The sequence below is a fragment of the Mesocricetus auratus genome, unplaced genomic scaffold, assembly GCF_017639785.1.
Source record: "Mesocricetus auratus isolate SY011 unplaced genomic scaffold, BCM_Maur_2.0 Super-Scaffold_100676, whole genome shotgun sequence".
In the NCBI taxonomy this organism is placed as follows: Eukaryota; Metazoa; Chordata; class Mammalia; order Rodentia; family Cricetidae; genus Mesocricetus; species Mesocricetus auratus.
Genome location: NW_024429266.1, coordinates 145,852,574 through 145,879,762, shown reverse-complemented (window position 1 = coordinate 145,879,762; position 27,189 = coordinate 145,852,574). Strand labels below are relative to the sequence as shown.

At 49.1% G+C, this 27,189-nt stretch overlaps 1 protein-coding gene across 5 annotated transcripts in view; it reads right to left on the bottom strand.

The window, feature by feature from the left end:
• The window catches only part of Sfxn5 (sideroflexin 5), a 116,896-nt gene that overhangs the window by 35,220 nt on the left and 54,487 nt on the right, over positions 1 to 27,189 (bottom strand). For all 5 annotated transcript variants that reach the window (XM_040737324.1, XM_040737323.1, XM_040737321.1 and 2 more), the window contains exons 7-10: positions 21,491 to 21,544; positions 20,776 to 20,832; positions 19,577 to 19,642; positions 8,284 to 8,374 (exon numbers count right to left, since the gene is read on the bottom strand). In XM_040737324.1, the coding sequence (XP_040593258.1) occupies positions 8,284 to 8,374; positions 19,577 to 19,642; positions 20,776 to 20,832; positions 21,491 to 21,544 (268 nt within the window). The remainder of the gene's footprint in view (positions 1 to 8,283; positions 8,375 to 19,576; positions 19,643 to 20,775; positions 20,833 to 21,490; positions 21,545 to 27,189) is intronic.

Genomic DNA, 27,189 nt, shown 5'->3' with positions numbered 1-27,189 from the left:
AAGTTCTTCCAAACTCCACTTCCTCACCTTCAAGGATGGCCAGGCAAACTTATTCCCACCCTCTTCCCCTCCTCCATCACTTCACGGGGCAAAGCAGCCCACATTGCTGTACATGGATCATGGAGTTTATTTGTCTTGTAGTTCCAGGGGTTACAGTGCATCCTGGCAGTTACAGCATGATGGCAGGAGCAAGAGGCAGCTAGTCATTTTGTATCCACAGTCAGAAACCAAAGAGCAGTGAATGCTGGATACACTGCTCCCTTTCTCTTTATGTACAGCTGTGGCACTGCTCATACATAGGGTGGATTTTCCCACCTCTATTAACCCAGTCGGATGATCCCTCCCAGTCACGCCTAGACGCTTGTCTTTTGGTGACTCTGGGTAGTACTGTTAGATGGACAATCAATATGCACAAAAAGGTGGATAATCAAAGAGGAGTGAGTCTCCTCTCACCCCTGGCCCTTAGCCTCATCCCCTCTTCAGAGACACCTACTACAGCCAGGTTCTCAGATCACACAGCAGGGACCTGCATGTTTACAGGCACATACACACATATATGCACACCACCACACTGATAAACTCACATGCTCTCTTATCAATCTCAGAACACAGCAGCATGGTCTTTGGAGGAGCACTGCTCACTACACAGGCACATTGACCTTAATATTTGCTTAATTTCACAGCATGTCCCAATACTGCGTCTGAGAGGCAGCTCTAAATGGCCCAGATTTTCTTTTAAATAGCTTAAGAATCAAGGGAGAGTTTCACAGCCCATACTGAAGTGTCACCAACTCAGGACTGGAAATTGCTAAACTGAAAAAAAAATCAGTTTGTACATCCTAGGTATCGCTAACTCTGAAGCTTGTAATCTCTGTCCATAAGAGTCCTGTGTAACTGGGGAGACAGTTCAGTAATGTCCTTGCTGATAAGCACAAGGCCCTACTCAATCCCTAGTTTCCATGGAAAAGGATGAGTGTGACAGTATGTGTTTGTAATCCCAGAGCGGGAGAGGTGGAGACCGGAGGATCCCTGGAGCTGGCTGGACAGCAACCCTTGCCTACTTAGGGAGTCCCAGGCCAGTGAGAGACTATGAGGAGAGATGCAGAGAGGGGGGGGAGGGAAGGAGGGAGAGGGAGAGCTCAAGACACGGTTTCTCTGTGGCTTTGGAGGCTGTCCTGGAACTAGCTCTTGTAGACCAAGCTGGCCTCAAACTCACAAAGATCCTCCTGCCTCTGCCTCCCCATGCTGGGATTAAAGGTGTGCACCACCAATGCCCGGCAACATGAAGGTCCTTCTGTGGATACTCAGACCCCATGCCACTCAGCCACATACTCCTCTGATGGAGCAGCCAGGGTGTGATCTTCCTCAAATGCAACACATACTTCCTAAAACATTAGCTCAGGTTAAATTCCTAAAATCCAGGAAGATGTGGAAGATTATCTGGAAACAATGTTTTATCGGCTCTATATGCACGCACGCCCAATATGCACAATACACACACACACACACACACACACACACACACACACACACCCCTTTTGGTAGTGTAATCAAATCCTAGGCAGGTGAGATGAGCACTCCACACTCCAGCACCATGTCCCAGCCCTGGCCTCCATGAAATGTTATAGCACTTGTCACAAGAACATGTATGTGTTTTTGTGCCATTTTGACCTTCTGACCAATGCTTGCCTCCAAATTAATATTCCATAATACCAGGTGTGTATAAGTCTATGAGTAGGTTTGTGCACATGGGTTGGGTGCCTGCAGAGGCTAGAGGTATCAGATCCCCCTGTAGCTGGAGTAACAGATAGTTGCAAGCTGCTAAATGTAGATTCTGAGACTCAAACAGGGGTCCTCTGTAAGAGCAGCGCATACTTTTAACTGCTGAGTCATCCCTCCAGTCCCAAGCTTCAGTTTCTTGATATAGCATTTCCTGCCATCCGCACTGACCTTAAACTCATTATGTAGTCAAGGATAATCTTGAACTTGGATCCTTCTCTGTCTCCTCCCAGGTGCTGGGATTGTAAGCATGTGCCACCATCTTTGGTTCTTGCTACCCTGGTCATGGCTATAGGGGTCAGATTAAGGGTTAACATGTACTGAGGGCTCGTGAGGTTCTGGATGTTGGTATAATCCCAGTGAAAGCTTACATAATGATCCCAGGAACCCATTTGAAAGATGTAGTACCCATGCCCCAGAAATACTTGCCTGGAATAAGCTTCTAGGGATGGCCTCCTGATCATCTACTTGGAGCCTACCAACTAAAAGAAAGGACCAGGATATAAAACAGAACACTCAAAAACACTTTAGTCACCAACGTCATTGGGCTAGAGCTCCACCCCCAGTGACTGGACCCTGTGTCAAAGCACTTGTCTGAGCATTAACAAAGCCACAGGAAACACTGCCAGCTAAGCTTCACTGTTAACCTGACTAGATTTAGGATCACCATGGAAACACACCTCTGGATGCGTCTATGAGGGTGTTTCCAGGGAGGTTCAACTAAGGAGGGAGGAGCCACCCTAAATGGGGATAGTATCATGCCATGGGCTGAAGCTTTGGGCTGAATAAGAAAGATAGAGTGTTGGCTAGGCAGTTAGAGTTTGCTATAAGCAATTAGTTGAGGACAGGAGTTTGGATCCCCAGACACCATGTAAATTCTGGGTGGGCGTGGTGACCCGCCTGTAATTCCAGCCTCTAATGGTAAAGGATCCCCAGAGGAAGCTACATTGCAGGTCTGGCCACATAACAAGCTCTGAATCTGACTGAGCAAGGCTGTCATTGTTGAATAAGGTGGGAGGAGCCAAGAATGATTCTCAGCATCAACCTCAGGTCTCCACACGTACATACATACATTTCTACATGCATGCCACACGTGTGCACATGCAAAAACATTCAAATGCACACACATGCATGCCACACACATGAAAATGGGGTGTGTGTTGAGCTGAGTACTAACCATTGACCTCTCTTTCTGCTTCCCGACTGTTGGCTCAATGTCACCAGTCATACCAGGCTCTTGCTGTTATGACTTCACCACCATGGTGCATTCTTTCTTGAACTGCAAGCCAAAAGAAAAAAAAAAACTCTTTCTTCCTGACAAGTACTTGGTTGCAGTAACAGGAAAGTAACTAATATGCACCCTGACAATATGCTGGGCTGAAGGGCCTGAGGAATGGTACCCGAGACACCCACACGGTCTGATGAGGAAAGCAAACTTAAGCAGCCTGTCCTGGGCAGCTGAGGCACTGAGAAGAGTGGGCATCCAGGCTAGCATGGCCTTGTGCCTGAAGCTCTGCAGAGGTAGAGAGGAAGACAGCAAACATAGCCGACTGGGGCTCAGGAGCAAGCACAGAACAGCTTCAAACAGGCTCTTCCAGCCTCCTGAGGAGCCCCAAAGGGACACGCGTGCCTCATGAATGACCTTGTAGGGGAACCTGTCACAGGGGCCAGGACACAGCTGCCACAGGTACACCCCACTGCCTTCCAGCCATAGGAGACAAGTACTGGGGAGCTATGTTTTGATGGGGGGTCTGAGGGTTAGGCAACACTGGCCACCACCTCTTGGAGTACAGCAAAGGGGGAGTCAGTGTCATGGAGACCTCTGTGGCCTGGGGCATGGAAAGGGCACACAGGAGCAGACTTACTGGTTATGAAGAATCAGGAGACACCCCACCCCCACCCCAGACTTTCTAGAAGTTCTCAGCAACAGCTCCCCCATGGAATGCAGAACAAAAAACGTTATGGCAATGAAACACTTTTTGACAACTCATGAAAGGGACCCTAGGAAGGACCCAGAAGACTTCCTAGCCAAGGATGGACTTTCTGGTCCATGAAAGATTATTATCCATCGGGTGGCTGGGACAGTTCACACCGATGCTCAATTTGACAGGATCTAGCATTACCTAGGAGACGGATCTAGGAGGCAGTTTCTATATTGGGTTAACTGAGGTGGGAAAACTCACCCTGTATGTGGCTGGGGGGGGGCAGGACTAAGTGAAAAGGAGGAAGTGAGCTGAGCACCAGCGTTCACTTCCCTCTGCGTGCTCACTGCATTTACAAAGTGACCAAGCCCCTGCCGTCATGAGGTCTTGCCATGATGGACAATCCTGTCAAACTACGGAACCTAACAAAAACAAGCCCTGCCCCTCCTAAGCGTGCTTTTGTCACAGCATGAGAACAGTGTCTAACAAAGGCCTCAAGCTCAGGGGTGCAAGCGTTCAGATAAGGTCCCCGTTATCCAAGAGCCCTCGCTGCCGCTTCCTTCTCCTTGGGTACAGTCAGGCAGCCACGGAGCCAGGCCACCAGCTCTTAGCAGACGCACTGCGGTAGGTGACTACTGGTATTTGCACGTCTCTAGAGGCCCTGCTCCGTCCACCTCTGACCACAGGCATGCCTCTTTTCTCACAGTTGTCTCTCGTAAGACCCAAACCTAGCGAGCCTCCCTGCACACTTCCTCCAAGGCCTCACAGAAAGGCTATCTGCGGGACCTGCCTCCTGGAGAGCGGGCTCAGCTCTGGAGATCAGTGGCTGGACCCAGGGGTGTGTATTTTTCCAGCATCTCCTCTGTTGACCTTTAGTGGCACTGTTTGCCCAGCTTCCCAAACCATTAACTTGCACCTCCCAGCAGCCACACATCAATTAACGGAGGGCCTGCTCCAAGCTTGAGCTCCTGAACACAATTAAGCGTGACAGTCCACAAATAAGAAAGAACTGGAGAATTAATTAAGGTCTAAACAAATTAATTACCAGTCCCCAATCAATTCTGATGCCAGCACACATGCTCCCAGGCTCACCTTCTTTCCTACCGTCTCCATGTATAAATAGAAACCAAGATCTCCCACATGACTGCTGTTCTAGACCAGGGCAGGGTGTTGTGGGTGCAGAAAAGCTCCCTGAGAGACAGCAGTGGGTGGCTGCAGGGGGCACCTGGGTCTTGCTCCCTAGCACTCGGCACTCACATGCACATAAGTGCTCACACAATCCTAGATGAAAAGTCAGGGGTATTCTTGGAGATGGAATGCTCACTGGAAGACACTGCATAGTCTGGCCACCTCCAGGACACACATCTATGTTTCAGCTCCAAAGGCAGGTTTCACGAGATTGAGTCGCCCTGGGTGGGCGTTGGGAGGCCTCAGCTCTGGGTGCAGGGTATAGTTCTGAGTTGGAATTTGTATTCTTTTGTAGGATGAGGCGATTAGCTCTGCCTTTGGTCCCTCCCAGCACTGAATGAGGCACACCGAAGGGCAAAGGAAAGGAGGCCTAGGTGGCCCCTAGGTCTGGGCTCTGCAAACCTAGTGCAGGCCTGTGACATTGTTGAGGTGGTCCCAGGATAGAGCAGCAGACTTAGACAAGGGGACCGTGAATTCTGGCCTGGGGTGGGGTGGGTGAGTAACTTGGGCCTGCAGAGGCCCCAGAGATGCCTAGATGCCTAGACTTTCAGCTGCACAGGCATCTAGAGGAGCAAACCAGAGAAGACAAACACAGCAACTCCAGAGGCTTCCCTTGTTTGCCTGGGAACAGAGGGGTGGTTGTGGTCTTTTCAGGACATCCTCTCCCAATCCACTCCTTCCTACGAGAGAGTCCTCCCATCATCCTGGTGCCCTAATGGGAAAGTGGCCTTTTACATGGTGAAGTAGCTTCTGAGCAAGCTTCTCTGAGGCTGGCAGTAGCTAGCCAGCCTGCTGCAGAAAGTAAGGGCCAGCGGCTTTGAGATGCTCTGTCCCGGTCAGGGCAGGACATGGTACAGAGAACCCAAGTGCAGGGAGCAGATGATGGCTTTGACCTCACATCACACTGTGGCAATCACTCACGAGGGTGAAGAATGGAAGCCTCTTTGCAGATGGGCCTGTTTCTCCCAAGGTCCTGGGGGTGAGGACCGGCAAGTTGCAAACATAATGTTACAACTGGCTACGGATACAGGGGCCTCGAGCATGTGGCAGAGGCTGGACTTGAAGGGGAGGGCTGAAGGCTGTCCCAAGAAGAAGATGGGAAGGGAATCAGGCTAAAGCTGAGAGGAACAGATCAGAGTCTCAGAACAGAGGAAAGGCCTGCCCTCCTGAGGGAGTCCCAGAGAGGGTAAGACCAGCTCAAGGTCACACAGCACAATGCAGGCTGGACATGGCTGGAACAAGCCACTGGCAAAGTTCTTATCTGAGGCTTGCCCCCTCCATCCCCCAAGTCCCAATTACATCTCTGTGGAGCCTCAGAGCCAGTCTAGGCTGCCTCGGACCCTCCAGCCCTGGTGGCTGTGAGCCCAGCCACTGAGTAGCCACGTATTTTGCTCAATTAGACCCCATGATGAAGTCGGCTCTAAAGAGTTATTCCATTAATGGCCCACGGCAGAAATAGCTAAGAGTTCATTACAAGTGTGGAGTTGCTATAGCAATTATCTGGGTTGGCTAGGCTCCACTGGGTGGTTGGTTCTGGGAATTTATTAGCCGCTGGGCGTGGAGCGGGTGAGGTCACCCCATTCTGTAGGTACTCCACAGCAAGTTCCTGTCAATGGAGTCTGGTATGTGGCCTCCTATGCAGCTCTGGGCCATAGATGGAGAATACCAAGCCTACATATTACATACAGGAAGCTGGGGCCTGAGTGGAAGGTTAGGTCAGGGTTATGAGCTGGGGGAGACTCTGTTTTCAGAGTGAGCACTGACAACAGAAGGTTCCAGAACCCTCAGGTCCCAGGATGGGCTGGTCCCCACCTTTGTCCTCTGACAAAGATTCTGAGAGGGAAACTCTGACTCGGGGTTCTAGTACTCATGTATACTTCTTTTAAGAACAAATGTTAAACTGCTTTGTGCTGCTTCTACAGTTATTACTAAAATAAAACAAAACTTTGCACAGTGGTCTCCATTCCTGAAACTGGGTGCTGCTTCCTGAGAGCCAGGCCAAGCTTTGTAGCATCCTAAGGATCCAGAAGAAACTGTGAGTTGCCCTGTGGCCAGGGGCCCCTCTGACACTCAGGTGAAGACTAAACATCCCTCTCAGATTAATATTTCTATATGCATAAAACAAAATTCAAAAGATTTATAAAGAGATTAAAAAAGGTATCAAAATTTTTTATTGTGATTCAGTAATAGATGTGCCTTTAAATTTATTTACTTGGCGGAGGCATGTGTGAATACCAGAGGACAGCTTTCGAGGACCAGTTCTCTCCTTCCATCATGTGGGTCTTAGAAACCCACATGTGTTGTTACCTGTAGCCCAGGCTGGCCTCAAGCTCACTATACAGCTAAGGATGATCTTAGCCTTCCCATCCTCCTGTCCCCACCTCCCATGTGCTGGTATTACAAATGCACACCCCCAAGGTCAGCTAATCAACATGCCTTTTACCTGATGAGAAAGTAAGATGTGGCAGTTGAAGCATCGCATACGATTACTTGGGTTAACCCTGCACAGAAGCAAGACTTCCAGGCCTCTGAGCAACATCTACAATGTGGCATGGAATGCCGTGACAAAGCCCCATGTCCTGTTTTTTACTATTTGCTGGGAATACTCATGATATAAAGAATAAAAATTTTTATTAGAGTTTATTGTGAAAACTTTTCACAGTCCACAGGATCCATTGTGCTCTGTCTGCTGATGTTATCAGCCTGGAGATCCAGGTTAGGAATATCCCTGTGCTGGGCTGGAGATATTGACAGAGTGCTTGCCTGGCACACAGGATGCCCTGGATTAAATCAACAGCATCCAATAAACCAAGAGTTTATTAGTGTACATGTGTAATCCTACCACTGGGGAGCTGGAGACAGGAGTACCAGAAGTCCAAGGTCATGCTCCATTATATAGCAAGTTTGAGGCCACTCTGGGATACATAAGACTGTCTCGGAACAAATGAACCAACAACCAACCTCTGTACCAAGTCTCCCAGGAGTCTGAGGCTAGCCTGCACTACATAGTGAGTGCCAAGCCAACCTAAGCTACGACTTTGTCTCAAACAAAGGGCTGAGCGTGTGACTCGGTTGCTAGAATGCTTGCCTTGTGTGCATGAAGTCCCAGGTTGCACCCCCAACACCACAAAACAAAATGAGCACACGAGAATTTGTACCAAAGCTGTATCTCATGCACTGAGATGGTGGGTCCTGCATTTCTATCGGTGTATGTTTTGTGTGCATCTCCCAATCACAAGTTTGCAGACATCAGGGAGATATGATGTTGAAGAGCCACCATCCACTCACCCAGGTGCTTGGAAGTCTCCCAGACCCCCACCATGCAATATGCACACGCGAGCGTGCGCGCGCGCGCAGACACACACACACACACACACACACACACAGATCTTACCTACTGCAGGGAAGGGCACAAATCTCTGCACAAGAAGGCGAGTGGCTGGGGTGAACTTGTTGGCTTTCTGAACCAGCACATTAAGGCCCACCTTGGAAAGCAAAGAAAACAGAAGATTCACGATGCTGCAAGGGCTTATGGGAGGGAGGAGCAGAACTGGAGGGACAGCAGGAGGAGATCCCTCCAATTTCTTTCACACCCCACACCCGGGTGCAGCCCTTCTGAGGCCAACTGGGCCTGCCAGCCTCTAGCCTTTGCTGACCGGTCCCGAGGTCTGGGGTGACCCACCCTCCTCAGGTCACACCTGTTCCCTCAGGACCAGCTCTGATGTCTACCACCTCTGTCACTTACTAGCAGTGGGACCTTATGCAGGTGACTCATTATTCTTTCTCTACTTCACTGCCTGGTGGTAGAAAAAGGACAGTTATTTCTACCACATTCAGGGTTTGCAATAAGAATGTACTTACAAGGAGTGAGCTTGACACACAAGAGGGCTCAGTAAGCACCGCCATGTGACGATGTTACCTCTCCCTGTTTCCCCGGTACCTCTCTCCGAGGACTTAGTCCTGGGCTCATCAGTGTGGCCCCTAACCCTGAACCCGTGGGGAGGGAAGGACTGCAGGCCTTTTATATGTGCACTCAGCACTGAATGCTCAATGAGCTGGTGGTTGAGGAACAGGTACAAGCAGACATTGGATGGAGAGCTCCACACAGGTGAGAGGGGGCTTCTCTGGGGGACAGGAAGGTAGATTAGGTCATCAGAGGACTATCTAGAAGAAACTAGATGAGCAGTGGGCATGGAGAGAGACAGCAGATGTGACTCAGAAGTCTTTGTACTCCAGACTGATACAGACAGCCCTGGTCTGATGGTCCATCCTAGGAAGAGGAGGCAGTAAGGGCCATGGCAAGATCTGGTCTGTATTCAGCTCTGGACTCCTGGTGGCTTAGCAGGCGACCCTGTGCTCTTAGCCTGGCCCCTTTTGGGTCTTGGGGCTTTGGGAAACCTCAAGGAGGCTGAGTGCCTAAAGCAGAGCAGGAACAGCTGGGCCCAGGCTCCAGTGCAAGGGCGTGGGACAACAGTGCCAGCCAACCATCCGCCAGGCAGCCAGACACTCCTGCCTGGACTCTCAGTGCTGCAGGCTTATCCTAACTACCATGCCGATGTTCGGGGGCCCGCCCATGTCCTCCCTGCTTACTTGGGGCACGCTGAGTGACAGGAACTGACAGCTTATCCATATATGAAGTATACAACGGGGCCTTTCTGAATGCCACCGGCCCATCCTAGGTACTGCTGCTCGGATGGAGCTCGTCAAGTCCAGGTAACCCCAGCTCTCAGCAATGAGTGACTCAGAAACGGCATCCTGGGCAAGTGCTCTACCACAGAAACACACCCCAGCTATCACATGCAATGTCTTAACAAGACGTTTCTACCAACAAGAGGCAAGCTCAGAGAGGATCGGCGACTTTGCCGAGGACAGACAGCTATGTAGTGGCAGGTAAAACTAGGATTTGAACCCAGAGCCTGCCAGTTCCAAAGCTTCACCCCCACTTTCCAATTGGCCTCTGTGGTAGTTAACACCATTAACTTGGCAGAATCTAAAATCACCTAGGAAACACCGGGCTGGGTGTGTCTGTAAGGGAGTTTCTAGACTGGGTCCACTGAGGTAGGAAGAGCCACCGTAATGTGGGCCAGGGTCCTGGACTGCATAAAAAGGAGAAAGCAGGCTGAACACCAGCATTCTTGCTTTTCTTCCTATCATGGATACAGTATGGCGAGCTACTTCCACGTCACCAGGCCTTATTGCCATGATAGACAGTATCCTCAGACCATGAGCCCAGCTGCAAACCCTCCCTTCCTAAGGGTATTCTTGTGGGTGTTTGATAACAGCAATGAGAATGCAATGGACACAGCCTCCTTCTCAAGAAGCAATGGCCGGACACCCCTAGAACCATGGAGCATGTGCATAACATCGGATCCCAGACAAAGGCCCACTAGGCATTGGGGCCCCGGGGTTGCATAAATGGGAGGTAGGGCCTTTGATGTATGTGGCAAAGGCCCGCACACATATTTAGAAAGATGAAGTATTGAAGGAGTAGGAAGCAGGAGTCGTGGGGAAGGGAGCAAGGAGGTCCCAGCCTCTCCATGGCTGCCAGCTTCCTGGGACTGGGCAGAGCCGGAATGCAGGGGGAGAGAGACTAGAGACAATTGCTCACAGCCAACACTGAGACTTGCTGTACCAGTCTGAAACTGACCCCTCCCTGGCTGGCCATTCTCCCCACTGGCTAGTACTGTCACTGTCTGGAAGGGGTAACCTAGCTGGTTTGCCCCATGCCAAGCGGAAACCTGGGGTAGGAAAGGACAGCCGGAGTCTCCTTGGAGCTGCAGGAAGCTAGTCTTCTCTTTACTTCTCACCAGTAGCTCCGACCTCACAGTCCCCTTGGAGACAAGTGGTCACACAAGGCCCTGTGCCCCCTTTGGACAGTAGTCGTTAGCCCACAGGCCCTGAGATGGGGCATGGCCATACCAGGAGTTCGTGTGCAAATCTCTACCTTGTTTGTTTTCCCCCTCTGCCCAAATGGAGCCCCTGTTTGGTTAATTTCTGTTTTGTAGCTTATTTGGAGGCTGTTAAAACAGACCCTGGGGGACCCTCGGCAATGGCTGTTCCATATCTCATTATCTTTCCTGAACCTGATTATTAGCTCTGATTCTTCTGATCGCTAGCTGCTGTTCGTGATGAGTTGTGTGCCATTAATGCCAGCTGGTTCCTCTTAAACAGGACCTACCATGCCAGGGAAAATGAGCTGGCATTCCGAGCCTCCAGCCACTTGGCTTTTTAATTTTAATGGGCTTCACCAAATGTTCCAGGCCAAAGGACCCTGAGAAACAAGAACAGACGGGCTTCAATCCTGAACTGCAAGCCTCCCTGGGATCCTTCCCAAACTGTCTGTCTCTGTCCAAGGTTCTGGGGGCAGTGTGGCTGGGTGTTGAGGAGTTGAGGGTAAGTGGCCATTTGCCTCCTCCGGAGGTGTCTTTGGCACATAACCCATACCCGATGCCAGTGGGTGGGCGAGGCAGCCATATTGCCTCCTGGTAAACTCCCAACTGGGAATGGACCTTATCTCCACTTTGGAGTGCCCAGATCCCTCTCTGGGCATGGGTATGTTGGCCTACTTTTAGATAGATATGTTTCTTGCTAAATTTCACCCCAGCCATGTGGGGCCTGCTAGTTTTGTTTTGGGTTTTTTGTTTTTGTTTTTTTAATACTTCATTGTTTGGGGGGTTCTTTTGTTTGTTTGGGTTTTTGTTGTTTTGTTTTTGTTTGTTTTTTTTGTTGTTGTTGTTTTGAGACATGCTTTCATGTAGTCTAAGACGGCTTCACAATAGCTGAGGATGACTTTGAACTCCTGATCCTCCAGCCTCTATATCCTAAGTGCTAAGATTAAAGGTGTGTGCCTGGTTTATTCAATGCTGGGGATTGAACCCAGATCTTCCAGCACGTTCAACAAGTACCGGACCAACTGAGCCTGCTAGCTCCCCACTCCACCTTTTAAAAAGAACAGCATTTAAATTTTTATTTTCATTTCATTTTTATCTATTCACTTATGTTTTGAGATATGATCCCACTATGTAGCCCTGGATGGCCTATAATTCACTATGTAGAACAGATTGGAGTCAAACTCACAAAGATCTGCCTGCCTCTGCCTAGAGTGCTGGGATTAAAGGCGTGTGTCACCATGCCTGGTAACTTTGTTGTTGTTGTTGGTTTGTTTGAGACAAGGTTTCTCTGTAACTTTGGAGGCTGTCCTGGAACTCACTCTGTAGATCAGGCTGGCCTCAAACTCACAGAGATCCGCCTGCCTCTGCCTCCAGAGTGCTGGGATTAAAGGCGTGTGCCATGACTGCCTGGCTGCTTGGTGATTTTTTTTAACTACTCATATGTGTGTTTCTATGTGTAGATATGTGCACGTAAATGCAGATGACTGTGGAGGCCAGAAGAGGGCATCGGATCCTTAGAAGATGGAGTTAGAGGAAGTGAAAAGCCCAACTTGGGTGCCAGAAACTGAACCTGAGTCCTCTGTCAAAGCAGTGTATGTTCTCACCCACTGAGCCATCTCTCCAGCCCCCAAAGTTTTCTTCTTAAGCATGAGCTGCACACATGAACACCAGGTCAGGTGGGCACCCCATGACATAAAACCTTTAGTGTCTGTCATTAGCTACACAGCCAACAGCAGCCGTCACAGAGACACCAGGTGGACTGAGGCCAGCAGCCATCTCACTTCTTACCGGGCTGTGTCCTTACCCACCCAGGGACACCTCTGTGGCAACAGGCCCTGCGCCTGTACAGCTCCCACTCCACCCACACCCAGGCATCCTTGCTCACTACCAGCTGGAAGGCTTCTGAAGTGAGTTCTGGATGCTTCTGGACAAGAGCTTCTCCAGACCCACAGGGAAGCCACCTGTCCTGTTCCCAGGCATCATGACTGTAGCTCATCTGCCTCTGTCCCCACTCACCCCTGTCACCTCCCCTACCTTCTCCTAAGCAGCTTCCACTTCCGTTCCTCCCACAGCAGCCATAGAAGGGGTCTTCTGAGAGTGAGCACTGCAGCCAATGAGAAGGCTTAGTGGCTAAAGGCACCTGCTGCTAAATCTGTCCCCAGGGCCCACATGTTGGAAGGAGAAAATGACTCCTGAAAGCTGTCTGACCCCGTCCTCCAGGACACACTAAACTTAAAAAAGAAAGAAAGAAAGTGGACAGCAACCCGATTCATAGCCTTCATTGGTTCTCAGGGCATCCAAAGAGTCAAAGAGCCCTGAATGACCTCACCCTACTGACTTGGCGGCTCCTCCTGTGAACTGGCTCTCCCCACCCCCACTCCAGGGCCTCTGAGCACTGTTCCTGTTAGTGCTCCCTTTCAACCTAAATGTCAGACCTCCTCTCCTCTCCACTCAGGGTGCTCCCCTAACAGTTTCTGGAAGAGTCTGGAATTGGAACTTTATGTGGGGTGTTTGTATGCATGTGCCTTGTGTTCATATATACTCGTATGTGTGTGTGTGTGTGTGTGTGTGTTGTGTGTGTGCACACATGCACATGCATGGCTGTGTGTAGGCATTGTTCTTCAGATGCCATTCACGTTTTGTTTTTATGTTTGTTTGATTGTTTGAGACAAAGTCTCTTGCTGGTCTGGAGTTCACTGAGTAAGTTGGGTTGGCTGGCTGGTGAACCCTCAGGATCTGCCTGTCTCCACTTCTCTAGAATTCTGTAAGCCACCATGCATGGCTTTTAAATTTTAATTTAACTTTCATTGGGGTGTGTGTACTTATGTGTGAGTACCTATGGAAGCTGGAAGAGGGCATGGGTTCCCCTGGAGCTGGAGTCACAGGAAGTTGTAAACTGCCCCAGTGTGAGAATCAAATTCTCGTCCTCTACAAGAGCAGCAAGCGCTCTTAACCAGTGAGCCACCTCTCCAGTCCCACTGTGGGTTCTGAAATCAAGCTCCAGCCTTCAAGCTTGCAAGGCGAGTGTTTTTACCAACTGAACTATTCCCCCTTCTCAAGGCCAAAACTTTCTTCCGTGTATCTCAGTCCCAAAGTACATGTGCACTTGCCTTTTACACATCTCTGAATCAAAATAACCCATGCATTTGATAACTGCAATATTCTGTATGTGTGGACTTGAATAGAAACCCATCTCTCCCGACAGACACTGTGTACCGGGGCCCAGGGCTTGCCTCCCTTACCCGCCCACTGAATTACCAGTATGTGGTAAAATGAGTGTGGACCTAGTGATGGTTCTAGAATAAATCAAAGTGAACAATATCTGAAGCATGAAGGAAAAAACTGGGGAGGTCACAAAGCAGACCCGCCTTGCAAACCATTGCATCTGCCTTTGCAAACACCAAGCTTGCCCAGGTCTGTGGCAAGATGCTCATTTTATATCAACTTGGGGGAAAGGCCCTGAAGGCCACCAAAGCTTCAGAGATAAAGTGCACCTGACTGAACCCTGGGGGTGAGTAGGAGGTAGCTAGGTAGTGAGGAAGGAGGGGGAAGGGCAGACAGAGAAGGGAGGAGGACCCTTCAGAGACCCATAGTCATGTAACACTGGGTTGTCTGCAAGGCTATGCAAATTCTACTGCACCTGCCAATGGGATCTAAGCGGTCCTGAAGAGCAATGGAGAAGGCATGCTGACAGGAGGGATGGCATGAGATCCGACCTTAGACCTCTCTTGGGTGACTGGACAATAGCATGCCCAAATGGTCCTGGGTTTGTACAGGTCCTGGAAGGCAAGGGGTAGGTCAGAAAATCACTGAAATACCAGAAGTACCCACCAGAGGGCACAGCTTTGTAAAATAAACCTGGCTACCAAGGGGACTGATTGGTGACCCTTCATGAAGGTCAAATGTTTTCCAGCCTCAGCCAGCCTGTTGCTTGGCAATGAGCTCAGGGACAAAGAAGCAAAGGTGAATGGGGCAGTTAGTCAATAGCCATGGTTCCTGTCAGCTCCAGCGGCCGTGGAAGGGCTTATCTGCTAGGAACACTGGTCATGCCTAACACCTGAACTGTGTTCTATGGGGACCAGCGTGCTGGCTGTGAGGAAACCAATTACATCAGACCCTTGTCCTCCCAAGAATAGATGCAGGGCTGCTTCTCATGTCTGACTCGCCACTGCCAGCACCACCATCTGCAGGCTCCTGGAACACTTCAAACTCAGCTGCTGGGTCTACTCCATGGCCCCTCCAACCCTGAAGTCACTTGAAGAGAAGGTAGCATGAGAAGAGCCTAGACCAGGATTCATGGGTGCCACTATGTTCCAACTACTGTAGGAACTCTGAAAGAACAGAAAGCCCTGGCCTTTGCAAACAACCAGCCAGACCCTGTCTTACAGGAGGCAGGGTGCACTCTGGATCATACCTCTGACTTAATGTTGGCCAGAAAATAGAGGTCTAGAAACCAAGCAGGAAGGTTGGTGGTAGATCTAAAGAGCCACCTCTAGTCTCCACTGATCTTGGGGTACCTGCTGGAGGACCTACCTACCAAGAATACAATATATTTCTTCCCACCTAGAAGCTAAAACACTGCTTGGTTTTTTCACATCTCAGTAAGCCCCAGTAGGAACCGGCCAAAGCGCCTTTACATTAACAGAGGAATATGTGAGTAAGGCTGGGGTGGGATGCAGAGGCTCTGTCCTTGACTCCAGTCTGTGCTCAGTCTGTAAAATGGGGCTGAACTAGCATAGTGCCAGCACTCTGTAAAGATTAGCCGCTGTTACTACTTGAGTGGCTGCTTACTAATCTGACAAAGGCTGCATCCAACATAGGAAAGATCACTAGGAGAAAGGAGGTCTGCATTGTTCCTTAAGGAGAGGCCAGTGCAGCTAAGGCTTACCTGAAGATGAAGGGGTCAGGGACAGGACACGCAAGTGTCTCTTGTCATTAGGCTCCACCAACCTGCCCCTGACAAGTCATGGATATCAGCACTGAGCCCTTTTCCACAGCCGCAGGTCCATCCCTACCCAGGAACCAGGGGTCCGTGGATTGTATCTGCCACTCCTACTTCCATCCAGGACCCTGCAGTGCCCAACCTTGGATTCCTTGCATGGCATTCACAGCCCCCAAGGAAGACCACTGCTATCACTCTGTTGTCACTGTCACCATTGATTTCTATGTGGCAGAACACTTCTCACAGTGTCCAGAACCCATTCCCATCTTTCTGCATGCCCTCTCTCGAGGACATCCAGCCCTGCCTTCTGCTGGCTTTCTCCATCTGGCCCACGTGTCATCCCTGTGACTGAGTTAGGTATCTCAGAGTCAGCGCCACCAGGGTTCTGACTGCCCCCAGTACTCTCTGCTCACCTTCCCAGCATCTTGAAAGCCATAGTAGGCTGCAGCCTAGGCTCCTACAAAGAGACCGGCCCATCACAGGCCCTGCTGAAGGAGCCAGGGTCCTGCCTGCTCTCTCCCTTACAGAGAGAGTGAGGGCCAGCCCAGAAGCATTCCACGTGAACTTCAGAACAGAAACACAAAGAAGACGGAGAGAGGCTTCCTTTGTTAAAAGACGGCAAACTGTTAGGTTTCAAAAATAACTTAAGACGGGATTTCTTTTTTATTCTAAAGCAAGCGCCCAGACATTGCCAAATCTATTTAGGAGAGCCCCAGAGAAGCTTCTCATCCCAACAGTCCAGGGCCCAGCATGAGGTTTCACTTGGGGGAATGTCTGATTGGTGAGGGGGTGCTACTGGCCAAGGTCAAAGACTCTCCTGAAAGAGGAACAAGGCCCTGCAGACCCCACATAGGAGGCCGCACCTCAGCTCAGCTTAGTCTCTGGGACCAGCTCTCAGCCCATCAGGCCCCATCCAGCCACCTGCTTGTAGGGACTCGTTTTAATTAATGCCAGAACTGGGCCAACCACTGGGGCCGTGACACTTGTTTGCAGGTCATCTGCTCCTAACAGGCTCGCCCTGGGAGGGGATTTGTCTCTAATTGAAGGCGAAATCAGTTAATGAGGCTGCAGGGCCTGGGGTTCCAGAGAACAAGGGAGAGGAAAATAAAATCAAGCCCCAGTCTTAGGCAGTTTTGTGATTTATACACACAAAAGAAAAGAAAGCAAGCTGCTGATTTTCCAAGTCAGGAACTCCACTCCATCTGCCTGAGTGAGCCCCTTGCTGTGTGAAGTCGTCAGGCAGAGGGACATGCCACCGCTAAGGCTCAGGCTCCTGGAGAGGAGAGGAGGGGCCTCTCAAAGCCAGTGATCAATCAGCAGCCTAATTAATGGGTATTTATGGCACAGGGCTCTATGGTTCCCTCTGTGGGGTACAAGACGGATGCCTGTCCCTAGCTAACTTGTAATCCAGCTGGGGACAATGAGAGGATGGGGACAGGGTATGACTGACTGTGGGAAGAACAAGAGGTTTCTGGGACTTAGATCAAGGAAAATCTCCTGGGGGGTTCTGGGACCAAGCAAAGGGGCTGAGGTGGAGGGTGTCCCACACTCTGCAAGCTCAGTCCACTGTGAAAGCCAAGTCCCAGGTAAATTTGCTGGGTTATGCGTTCCTCCACTAGCCAATCTGAGGGCAGTACAGGCCTGGCAAGTGTAGGAATGGAATGAACGGGACCCCACCACCAGTAGGATCCTAAGGGCTGGGACTCAAGAGAGGCCAGAACGTTCATAAGTAGAATTCCTGAGCCCCAGGCAAGGGGAAGGCACCAGAGCAATGACCTCTTCATTCAAGCCCTTCCCTGTGTGCCCCCCACTCTCCTCCCAGATCCTTCTACTTCATCAGAAGATCTCCGGGAAGGGAAAGGCTGTAGAAGCAGCTGGGTCAGGGAGGCCGAGAACTCCTCTTAACCTCACAGAGTGAGGGGGTGGTGAATGAGCCCTCTCCCTTCTCAGGAGAGGCCTGGGCCCAGCAGAGTCAGGAAGCCTTACTTTTTCTGACTCCCAAACTAAGTTCCATTCAGGGTTGCAGGGCCACTGGGCAGATTTGCAGTTTTTATGGCTTCTAACTGGCAGCAAGGCATAAGATTCAAGGAAAGAACGAGATCCCGGGCACAAAAAGGGATGCCCCACTTAACAGTCACTTGGAGATGGCTTGGTCTGCGTGGGAGTAAAACAAAAGAGGCCACTTGAGGACAGCCCTAAAGCTCTACTTTACAAGAACAGCAATAGCAATGACTGTGTAGGATGAATGGTTTGTCACACAGTGTGTACAATTATGCTTAGTGACAGAAGAGACGAGGAAAGAGGGTTTATCAAAAGATTAGTATGTGTGAATTCTTTCTTCTTGTTGATTTGCATTTTCTCTCTTTTTAAAATTAAAAGCAACTGCCTTTATGTGTGTGTCGTCTGCATGTATGTGTACCACGCATGTGCAACATCTGCAGAAGCTGGAAGAGGATGTAAGATCCCCCAGGACTGGAGTTACAGATGGTTATGAGGGTGCTGGGAATCAAACCGAGGTCCTCTGGAAGAGCAGCTTGTGTTCTTAACTGTCCAGCCATTTTTGTTGTCAAGACAGAGTCCCATGGAGCCCAGGCTGACCTCAGACTCACTATGTACCTGGGGATGACTTCGAGTTTTGGACGGTACGGGCATGGACCACCATGACCTGTTTTACGTGGTGCTAGGGATCGAAAGCAAAGCTCTATGCATGCTAGGCAGGCACTCTACCTGCTGAGCTGCAGTCCCAGCCATGATTTCCACTTCTGTTCTCTTTTAGCAGTTAATGCATTTGCTGTGTTATTAGTGACAGAGGTGACAGCTGTGAAAGGCACTTTATCCTCTGGAGTTGGTTACAAAAGTCACTCCAATGGGGATCCAGGAAGGGGCATATAGACAGGGGTAGGAACAAGGATGGACAATGTCTCAGAGGCTCGATTCCTCTCTGGCTGTGGTCCATGCCACTCTCTTGCCTGCTTGCTGCCCCCACAATCCCAATCTCACTCAGTCAATTTCCAAATTACTGTAATAAACTCTAGCTTTATTCGTACAGGTCTGAGGAAGCTCAACCTGTGCCTGACTTGAAAAGCTTTATAAGCCTTCCAAGGCCGGGCGTTGGTAGCACACACCTTTAATCCCAGCACTCTGGAGGCAGAGGCAGGCAGATCTCTCTGAGTTCGAGGCCAGCCTGGTCTACAGAGCAAGTACCAGGATAGGCTCTAAAGCTACACAGAGAAATCCTGTCTCTAAAAACCAAAAAATAAACAAATAAATAAATAAAGTAAAATAAAATAAAATAAAAAATAAACCTTCCAAGGAGGCTGGGCGAGTGACTCACCAACCAAGCCTGAAGAGATTGCATAGGGACAGTTCTGCCCCTCTATACCAGTTCCACTGAAAGACAACAGCCTTCTCTAAGTGACAAGTAAAGACCAAGAAAAAGACACACACCCTTTCTTTACTCATGGAGCCTCAAGCTTCACACAGTTTCTGTCCAGGGACCCCTAGCTCAGTTAGGAAGAGGGAATTCAGGAGTGTGGGTCCAGGAAGTTTAGAAGCAGGGAGCTGGGACTGTAGACAGCCATAGACTGTGCCCCAGAGGCTGCTCTGAGGAAAACATTGCACTGGGGAGACAAATAGCAGAGCCATTCTAAAGAGAGTTCTGGGTGCAGGGATAGAGAGATGGCTGCCCTTCCTACCCTGAACTCTGTGTCTCCATCCTTCCCAATGCCCCAGAGTGCCAATGTGAGTTCTTCCTATCAGAGCCTCTTCTCTGAAAAACGGCTGGACATCCCCTCGCAGGCCCCATTTCCCACACCGTGGCATCAGCCCTTGGGAGCTGGGTACGAGTTACTCACAGCAATGGAGACAGCACTGATGACGGCTCCCAGGTAGCCCTGGATGAACTTGGATGCAGGTGAAGGCTGGAAGACAGGCAGAAAGGTAGACACACTGAGTATCCAAAGCTCAGTGGTCTGCCCTGACCCTCAAGAAGCACTCCCTCGGGAAGCCAAAGGAGCCCAGACCTCCCTCAGCAACCTTCAAAGCAGAACACACAAAGCAGGTGCAGGTATCACTTCTGCCCTGTTCTAGAAAGATCTGGGCAGATATTGCTGGCTGAAGGTGGGAAACAGCAGGGACCCGCACAGGTCTTTCATGCCCAGGCTGTTCAGGGTCCCAGGCTGTGTTGTGAGCAGGTGTTTAGGCCTGGCACAGTGTCTGTGTGAGATAGCAGTGTCTCACCAGCTCCAGTCTAGCTGGCTGTCACAGCCCCCTTAGCCCAGTCAGGGGCTTCACTGTCAATACTGCTGCCCAGGAGTTCCACAGAACAAAAGATCTGAAGTCCCAACATAGGAAAGAATTAAAGGAAGGCTGAAGAACCTGTCTTTGCTACAACTGCAGTTTGGAGATAGCTGGTTTAAGGTTATCTAGGAAGCGGCCAAGTGGAGCCATATAGGAGAAACCGCAAGGGAGACGGGCATGCAGGGCTAGATGAGGCGGTGTCCCTAACGTCCCCAGCCCCTCAAGTTCCCACTGCAAAGGCCAGCTTCTAACACTGCTCTCTTTGCCACTGCCAGAAAATATTAATAACAGCCCCTCAGAGGAGACCTAGATTCCTCTGGATCCAAGGACGGCCCAAAAGGAAAGATGACCTTATGAGAGATCAGCTGTGCCATCAGCAACCTAGGAGCTGGGGACACTGAACTGGCTTCTAGGCGAGTTCAGGAGCTTAGGGCAGTTCAGTCCTCAGGACGCTGACACCTGGATCCAGTATCGGAGTGCACACACTTCTCCAGAAAAACTCAGAAGCCAGCAGAACTCACAGCCTACAGACCTCCCTTATTTTACCCACCTCACGCAGGCAGGGTTCTTCTCAGAGGTTCCTGCTGACCCATGGCAAGCTGAATGCCGCTTGCTTGTGGGCCTGGCAGCAGAAACAGGCACTCAAATGGGGCAGTGCTTGTCACCAGTGATGGTGGCCTGTCACACTGTAGAGAGAATAACCAGGTCACTTCCACCTGAGCCTGCCATGGGCAGGGAAGGCAGCAACACTCACCTTGGTAGCATTGCGGTTTGCATAGTTGACACAGGCGTTATGGCTCTGGTTCAGCCACTGAAGGCAACAGGGAGAGAAGTACGGTCACCTCTGTTGAAGACCCCACCTCTATTCCTACCAGAAATCATGGGAAACTGTCTCTACGTGTATATAGAGATGGGGACACTGAGGTGACATCTAGATGAGCATGGAAGCTTGAGGTGGGGGTACAGTCCTCAAGATGCTGCTATCATTTGCATCCAAGATCTGATGCACAAACTGTCCCAGAAGAATCCAGACTCCTACAGAGTCTCCATTATTGATCCCTCTTTACCTGCCAGAGGCTCTGTCAGAAGCACCAGGGGTTTCTTGTTGGTTAGCATGGCACAGACATCAGAAAGAGGCTACGGGCCTCTGGTCACTGACCATAGGTCAAGCAACCAATGGACAGAATGAGTTGCTACTATTATGCCATCATGTTCCAGGTGAGGGTATCTGACTCCCTCATCACCTTCATCCGAAAGTTAAAGTGACACAAAATGGCTGACATCACACTCAGGTTAGGGATAAGGGCAGAAGGATAGGAGCACTTGACTAAGGGGCCTGGAGGAAGCAGGAGACAATGGGGAAGTCTCACACCAGTGTGTGTGTGTGTGTGTGTGTGTGTGTGTGTGTGTGTGTGTGTGTGTGTGTGTGTGTGTACCTGCCTTCAGAAACCCTCTCCACAGATCCTTACCTGCCAGAAGACAGTGGATGCCAGCGTCTGGTTGGGCAAGAGAAGACCCACCACCTAGAAAAGTGAGAGGGTTAGGTTGAGGATGGCAACAAAGATGTCCAATGTTTTTAGGGCTTTTTGTTTGTTTTGATTTTTTGAGACAAGTCTCACTATATCCAGGCTGAGCAGCAATGTACTAGGTAGCCCAGGCTAGCTTTGAAATTATAGCAATCCTCCTGCTGCAGCCTTTTGAGAGCTGGAATTACAAGTGTGTACCATCATGCCAGGTTCACCCCATGAGTTTGCAAAGCAAAAGTATACAGCTATGGACAAGAGGGAATTAGAGCTATATGGTCTGGTATACAGGTGCACAGTGATGCTCACGGTGAGAATGAATGCAATAAAAAAAAAACAAAGAATTACATTACTGTGTAATCCTGTTTATATGAAAGAAAAATATAGCTGTCTACCCAACACATACATTCTCTCTCTGTGTCTCTCTGTGTCTCTGTCTCTCTCTGTCTCTCTGTCTCTCTCTGTCTCTCTCTCTCTCTCTCTCACACACACACACACACACACACACACACACACACACACACACACACACACACACACAAAGCATCTGTAGGTTGCAAAATTAGCTGTGGATGCCCATGGAAGTCATTCCAGACCATCTTCTCATAGTCTTCTGCCCCCCCCCTTTTTTGTATTTAAAGACAGGGTTTCTCTGTGTAGCTTTGAAACCTGTCTTGGAATTCACTCTATAGACTAGGCTGGCCTAGAACTCACAGAGATCCTCCTGCCTCTGCCTCCCCAGTGCTGGGATTAAAGGCATTCGTCATCACCTCCCGGCCTCTGCCTTTTTCTTAACAGTGTATTTTATTTATTTCCATAATTGGAGGGAACAATAAAAACAAGTGAGCAAACAAAAGGAACCCCACCCCTTCCCCTCAAGTAGACTGAACCCTTCTCCTGTAGGATTTTTATGAGAATTAAATAATCTCAAAGTCCTTCAAGGGATTCATACATAGACTTTGGGAAAATTTATCACCACTAAGAGAAAACTAGCACTATGGTAAACCTAATGACTAGGCCACAGGAGTTTACTAAGCAGTGGTTTCCATGGGAGCTGACTGTCCCCCCAGGGGTCATGTGCTAAAGGCTTAGTCCAAGAGGGCACTACAGAGCTCAACCCTGAGTTGTTAGCGGAAGGAAGTACGTCACCGAGACGGTGCCTTTGAAGGCATTTCCCCTCGTGCATGCTCTCAGCCTCCTGTCCACCATGTGCTCAGCTGCTTTGCTCAACCATGGGTGTGTTCCCTGCCACAGAGCTCTGCCTCATCACAGGCCTAGAAGCAACAGAACCAAGTGACCCTGAACTGAAACCTCTGAAACCATGAGCCAAATTAAACCCTCTTCTCCTTTATGTTGCGTTTTGTTACAACAGCGGGAAGCTAACATATTGAGTGAATGAATGCACAAGCAAGCGGTTATAGACTCATTACACCTCAAACCCAAATAGCACCTGGAATCTATTTGCTGGCTGCCTTTAAAATATATACTTTATTATTTATTTATGTGTGTGTTTCTGTCTCTGTGTGTGTTTCTGTCCATGGGGGCCGAAAGAGAGTATTAGATACCCTGGAGCTGATATTATAGGCAGCTGTGGGTGCTGGTAATTGAACTCCAGTCCTCAGGAAGAGAAACAAGCACTCTAAACCACTAAGCCAGTGGTTCTCAACCTTCCTAATGCTGTGACCCTTTAATACAGTTTTTCATGTTGTAGTGACTCCCAACCACAAAATTATTTCATTGCTACTTCATAACCATAATTTTGCTATGGTTACATTGTGAATCATAATGTAAAATCTTATATACAGGATATGTGATATGCAACCCCTACAAATGGGCTGTTTGACCTCCCAAAGGCTGGGACTGATGGAAACAGAGCCATGCTGGGTGATGAGGACTGAACCCAGGGTTTTGTACATGCTAGGCAAGCACTGAGCTACATCTCCAGCTGTGTGTGTGTGTGTGTGTGTGTATCTGTGTCTGTGTGTGTATACACAAACACCAAGACTCGTGCATTTGGCGGTCAGAGGACAACTTTCAGGAGTCAATTCTCACTTTCCATGTTGTTTTGAGGTGAGGTCTCTTGTCTGTCCCTGAACTGCATGCTCCATGCAAGCTAGCCCATGAGCTCTGGGCAATTCTCCTAACACCACTTCCTATCACACTACAGAAATGGTTAGATTATAGATTCACACTGCTGCCTCCCGCTTTTCACATGGGATCCGTGGATCCAGATTCAAGGACATGAACACAGGTCATCACAGCAAGTGCTTTACCCACTGAGTCATCCCTGGCCCCTTAGCTCTTTTTTTTTCTTTGAGACAGGGTCTAATATAGCTCAGGCTGGCTATGTAGTTGATCTTGAACTCCTGATCCTCCTGCCTCACACATGCTGGGTTTACAGGCGTGCACCACCATGCCTGACTGATCTTGACACAGGCTGCACTTTGGACAACAAGGACTTGTGTGAGTCTTTAAGTTTACCTTTGGCGCGTTTGTGTGCAAAGCAGCATCTACCAAGTACGGCTGCATATGGGGAAAATGTGCACAGCCATCCACATATTGACTTATTTATTATTCCTGTAGATAAAATGGCTCTTTGGCAAGAATTTCTGCAAGGAACAAGTATAAACATTCAATACTATGCAGTAAATCAAATTCTAGACATCCTTAGCAGCATTAGTAAATCATGTTTTAAACATTAAAATGTTTTAAAACAGAGAACACACACGCACATTTATATTTATTGGCCCATATCAGCTTGAATAAAATTATATAATGTGAAGTCATTCCACAGCTCCTACTGGAGCTACACAGAGTCATTTTCTTCCAGGGTGAAATCTCTACTTGACTCTTTTGTGCAGTGGCCACGTAGGGCAACGGACTGAAATCCAGGCAGGAGACCGTGAGGCCTCAGCGGCAGCTCTAGCCCTGTAATCTCAGATTCATGATTCCTTCTGGAGCTGTCTATCCTAAATCAGTTCCATATACACTCCACCCCAGTGCTGTGTTGTGTGCGTTTGGGATATGTGCTTGTGTGTACAATCATGTGGAGGCCTGAGGGAGATGTAGAATGTGTTCCTCAATCACTCTCCACCTGTGTTCATTATTTATATTTAATGCACGTATATGGGTGTTTTGCCTGCATGCATGCCTGTGTATCATTTATATAGATTGCCTAAGGATGCCAGATAAAGGTGTTGGATTTCCTGGGACTGGAGTTAGAGATGGTTGTGAGTTGCCATGTGCTGGGAACCTAACCCAAATCCTCTGCAGGAGTAGCCAGTGTAATTAACCACTGATCCATCTCTCCCTAGCCTTACCACCTTTATGCTTTGAGACAGGCTCTCACCAAAACTGAAGCTCTGGCTGGCCAATAAGCTCTAGGGATCTACCTGTCTCCACACCCCTCCTCTACCATGCTAAGTTGCTGGCACACACTACTGTGCCTGGATTTTTCCATGGGTCCTAGGGATCCAAACTCAGGTCCTCACGCTTGTATAGTAGGCATCTGTCAGGTTTATCCATCTACACCCTTCTCCCAGCTCAGTTTAAAAGTCTGCTCTTGGGTTCCAGTTGTCTAGAGAGCTAACCCCATTGTCTGTGAAGCATTATCTTCCAAGGGATTCAGGTTTTTTGTTTTGGTTTGGTTTTTCTTTTTCTTCTTCTTCCTTGGGTCTCTAGTCAGAGCAAAGAGAAACTGAACCTAGAGTGACGAAGGAAAGGGTGGGGGTGTCACATATTTACACACAAGCACATGAATGCCAGCCCTTAAACTGGGGCAATTCATATGTCCACTGATGAGTGTTCAGGTACCCCACCATCTGTGGTTTATACATCATCATACTGCAGACTATGCAAAACAGCCCTCACCCCCAAATCCCAACTTTCTGAATGGTGCTTAAGGCACCAGGAACATCCTCAGACACCATGACCTGGGATTCTGTGTATCACCAAGGCACCTGATGCCCAGGATGATCACTGCGTTTTGAGTCAAGGGGTCCCTTCACCGACTTACATCAGAGATACTTTCTGGTTTCTGAATCAGAGGTTGAATGGCCAAGCAACTGGTTTGCATCTATCTTGCAGTCCCTGGGCCATTTACCTGTGTCTGACCATTAAGAAGCCTAGTCCAGGGTCAGCAAGATGACTTAGGGGGTAAAATGTTGGCCATGCAACCCTGACAACTTGAGTTCTATCCTGCGAACTACTTACACTTTAACACCCCAAAGTTGTTCTCTGATCTCCAGATATAAATGTGTTATTATACACACACTCAATAATAATAATAATAATTAATAAGTAAATAAATAAAAAGAAGCTCAGGCCAGCTTTCTCTATCCACAGCTCTCTCGTGGATACAGACCCACACTGCTCATTTTCTGTACTCAATCCAGCCTCATGGTCTTCCCTTCTCTAACGTTTTTTTGGGTGTCATTTCTATCTTTACTCATTTTATTCTATAGTATGCATTTAAAAGACTGATATACAATCTTTTCTAGAATAATTCAGAGCCCTAAATAAACTTGTACTAGGCTACGTCAGACACACCCCCATTGCACATGACTATGACGAGCAAGCGTTTGCACTGAAAGCCCTTGCTGCCTGCCATAACACAAACCTGGTGTCCACGCCAGTGCCTCAAACCACCGAAACTTCTCCATGCTTTTGCTTAAAGAGATCACCTTGTTGGCTGATGTTGTATCGCTCGCCATAATCTTATAATAAGGAGGACCCTATAAAATAGGGGCAGCCTTCCATATTTTGCAGAGACCTTGGGAAGTGCAGGGATCTTCCTAAGTCTTTACAGCAAATTCAAGAGTCAGGGTCTCTTAATCCCCAACTTAGCATTCTGGTTCTGATTTTAGAGTACACCTCCAGCTTGTCTCCATGAGCACAAAGGAAAAGGGGGTTCAGTTACTACTGTAGCCTGTTGTTGGAGTATAGTATATGTAGTGTACCCTGAGGCTTCTGGCAACAGCAGGGGTGGGGAGCGGGGAGCTTAGATTTTCCCTGTGATAGTTAATCTTCATTGTCAACTTGATTGGTAGAATTTGGGATGACACACACCCCGGGGTGTTTCATGAAGGATTCCATAAAGGCTTAACTGAGGTGAAAAGACCATTCCCAACGTAGACAGCCTATAAAGTAGAGAGCTGGCTAAGCACTTCACTCATCTGCTTCCCGAGGGGACAATGTAATGTGACCAGCTGCCTCAATTCGGGCTGCCATGACTCCTCACCATGAGAGACAGTATCCTCAAACTATAATCCAAAATAACCCCTTCTTTACTTAGGTAGTGTCTACCGGGCATTTTGTCACAGCAAAGAGAAAACTAACCAAAATACTCTCTAACCACAAAACACAAAGACCAGATGAGTCAGGAAGATGCTAGCTAGGCAGGTCAATGAGGTAAAGAGGTACACAGGAGTAAGCAGAGCTGAGGGACACTAACATTCAAACGGGACTTTAGCAAGGCCAGGTGTGTGTGTGTGTGTGTGTGTGTGTGTGTGTGTGTGTGTGTGTGAATGCACACCTATCTGGGTGTATTTGTGTATGTGGGACAGAAGCCAGACAATTGAGGCATCGGGGACAATAAAGCCACTGGTCTGACTGAGGAGACTGTCCCAGAAATTGGCAAAAGACAA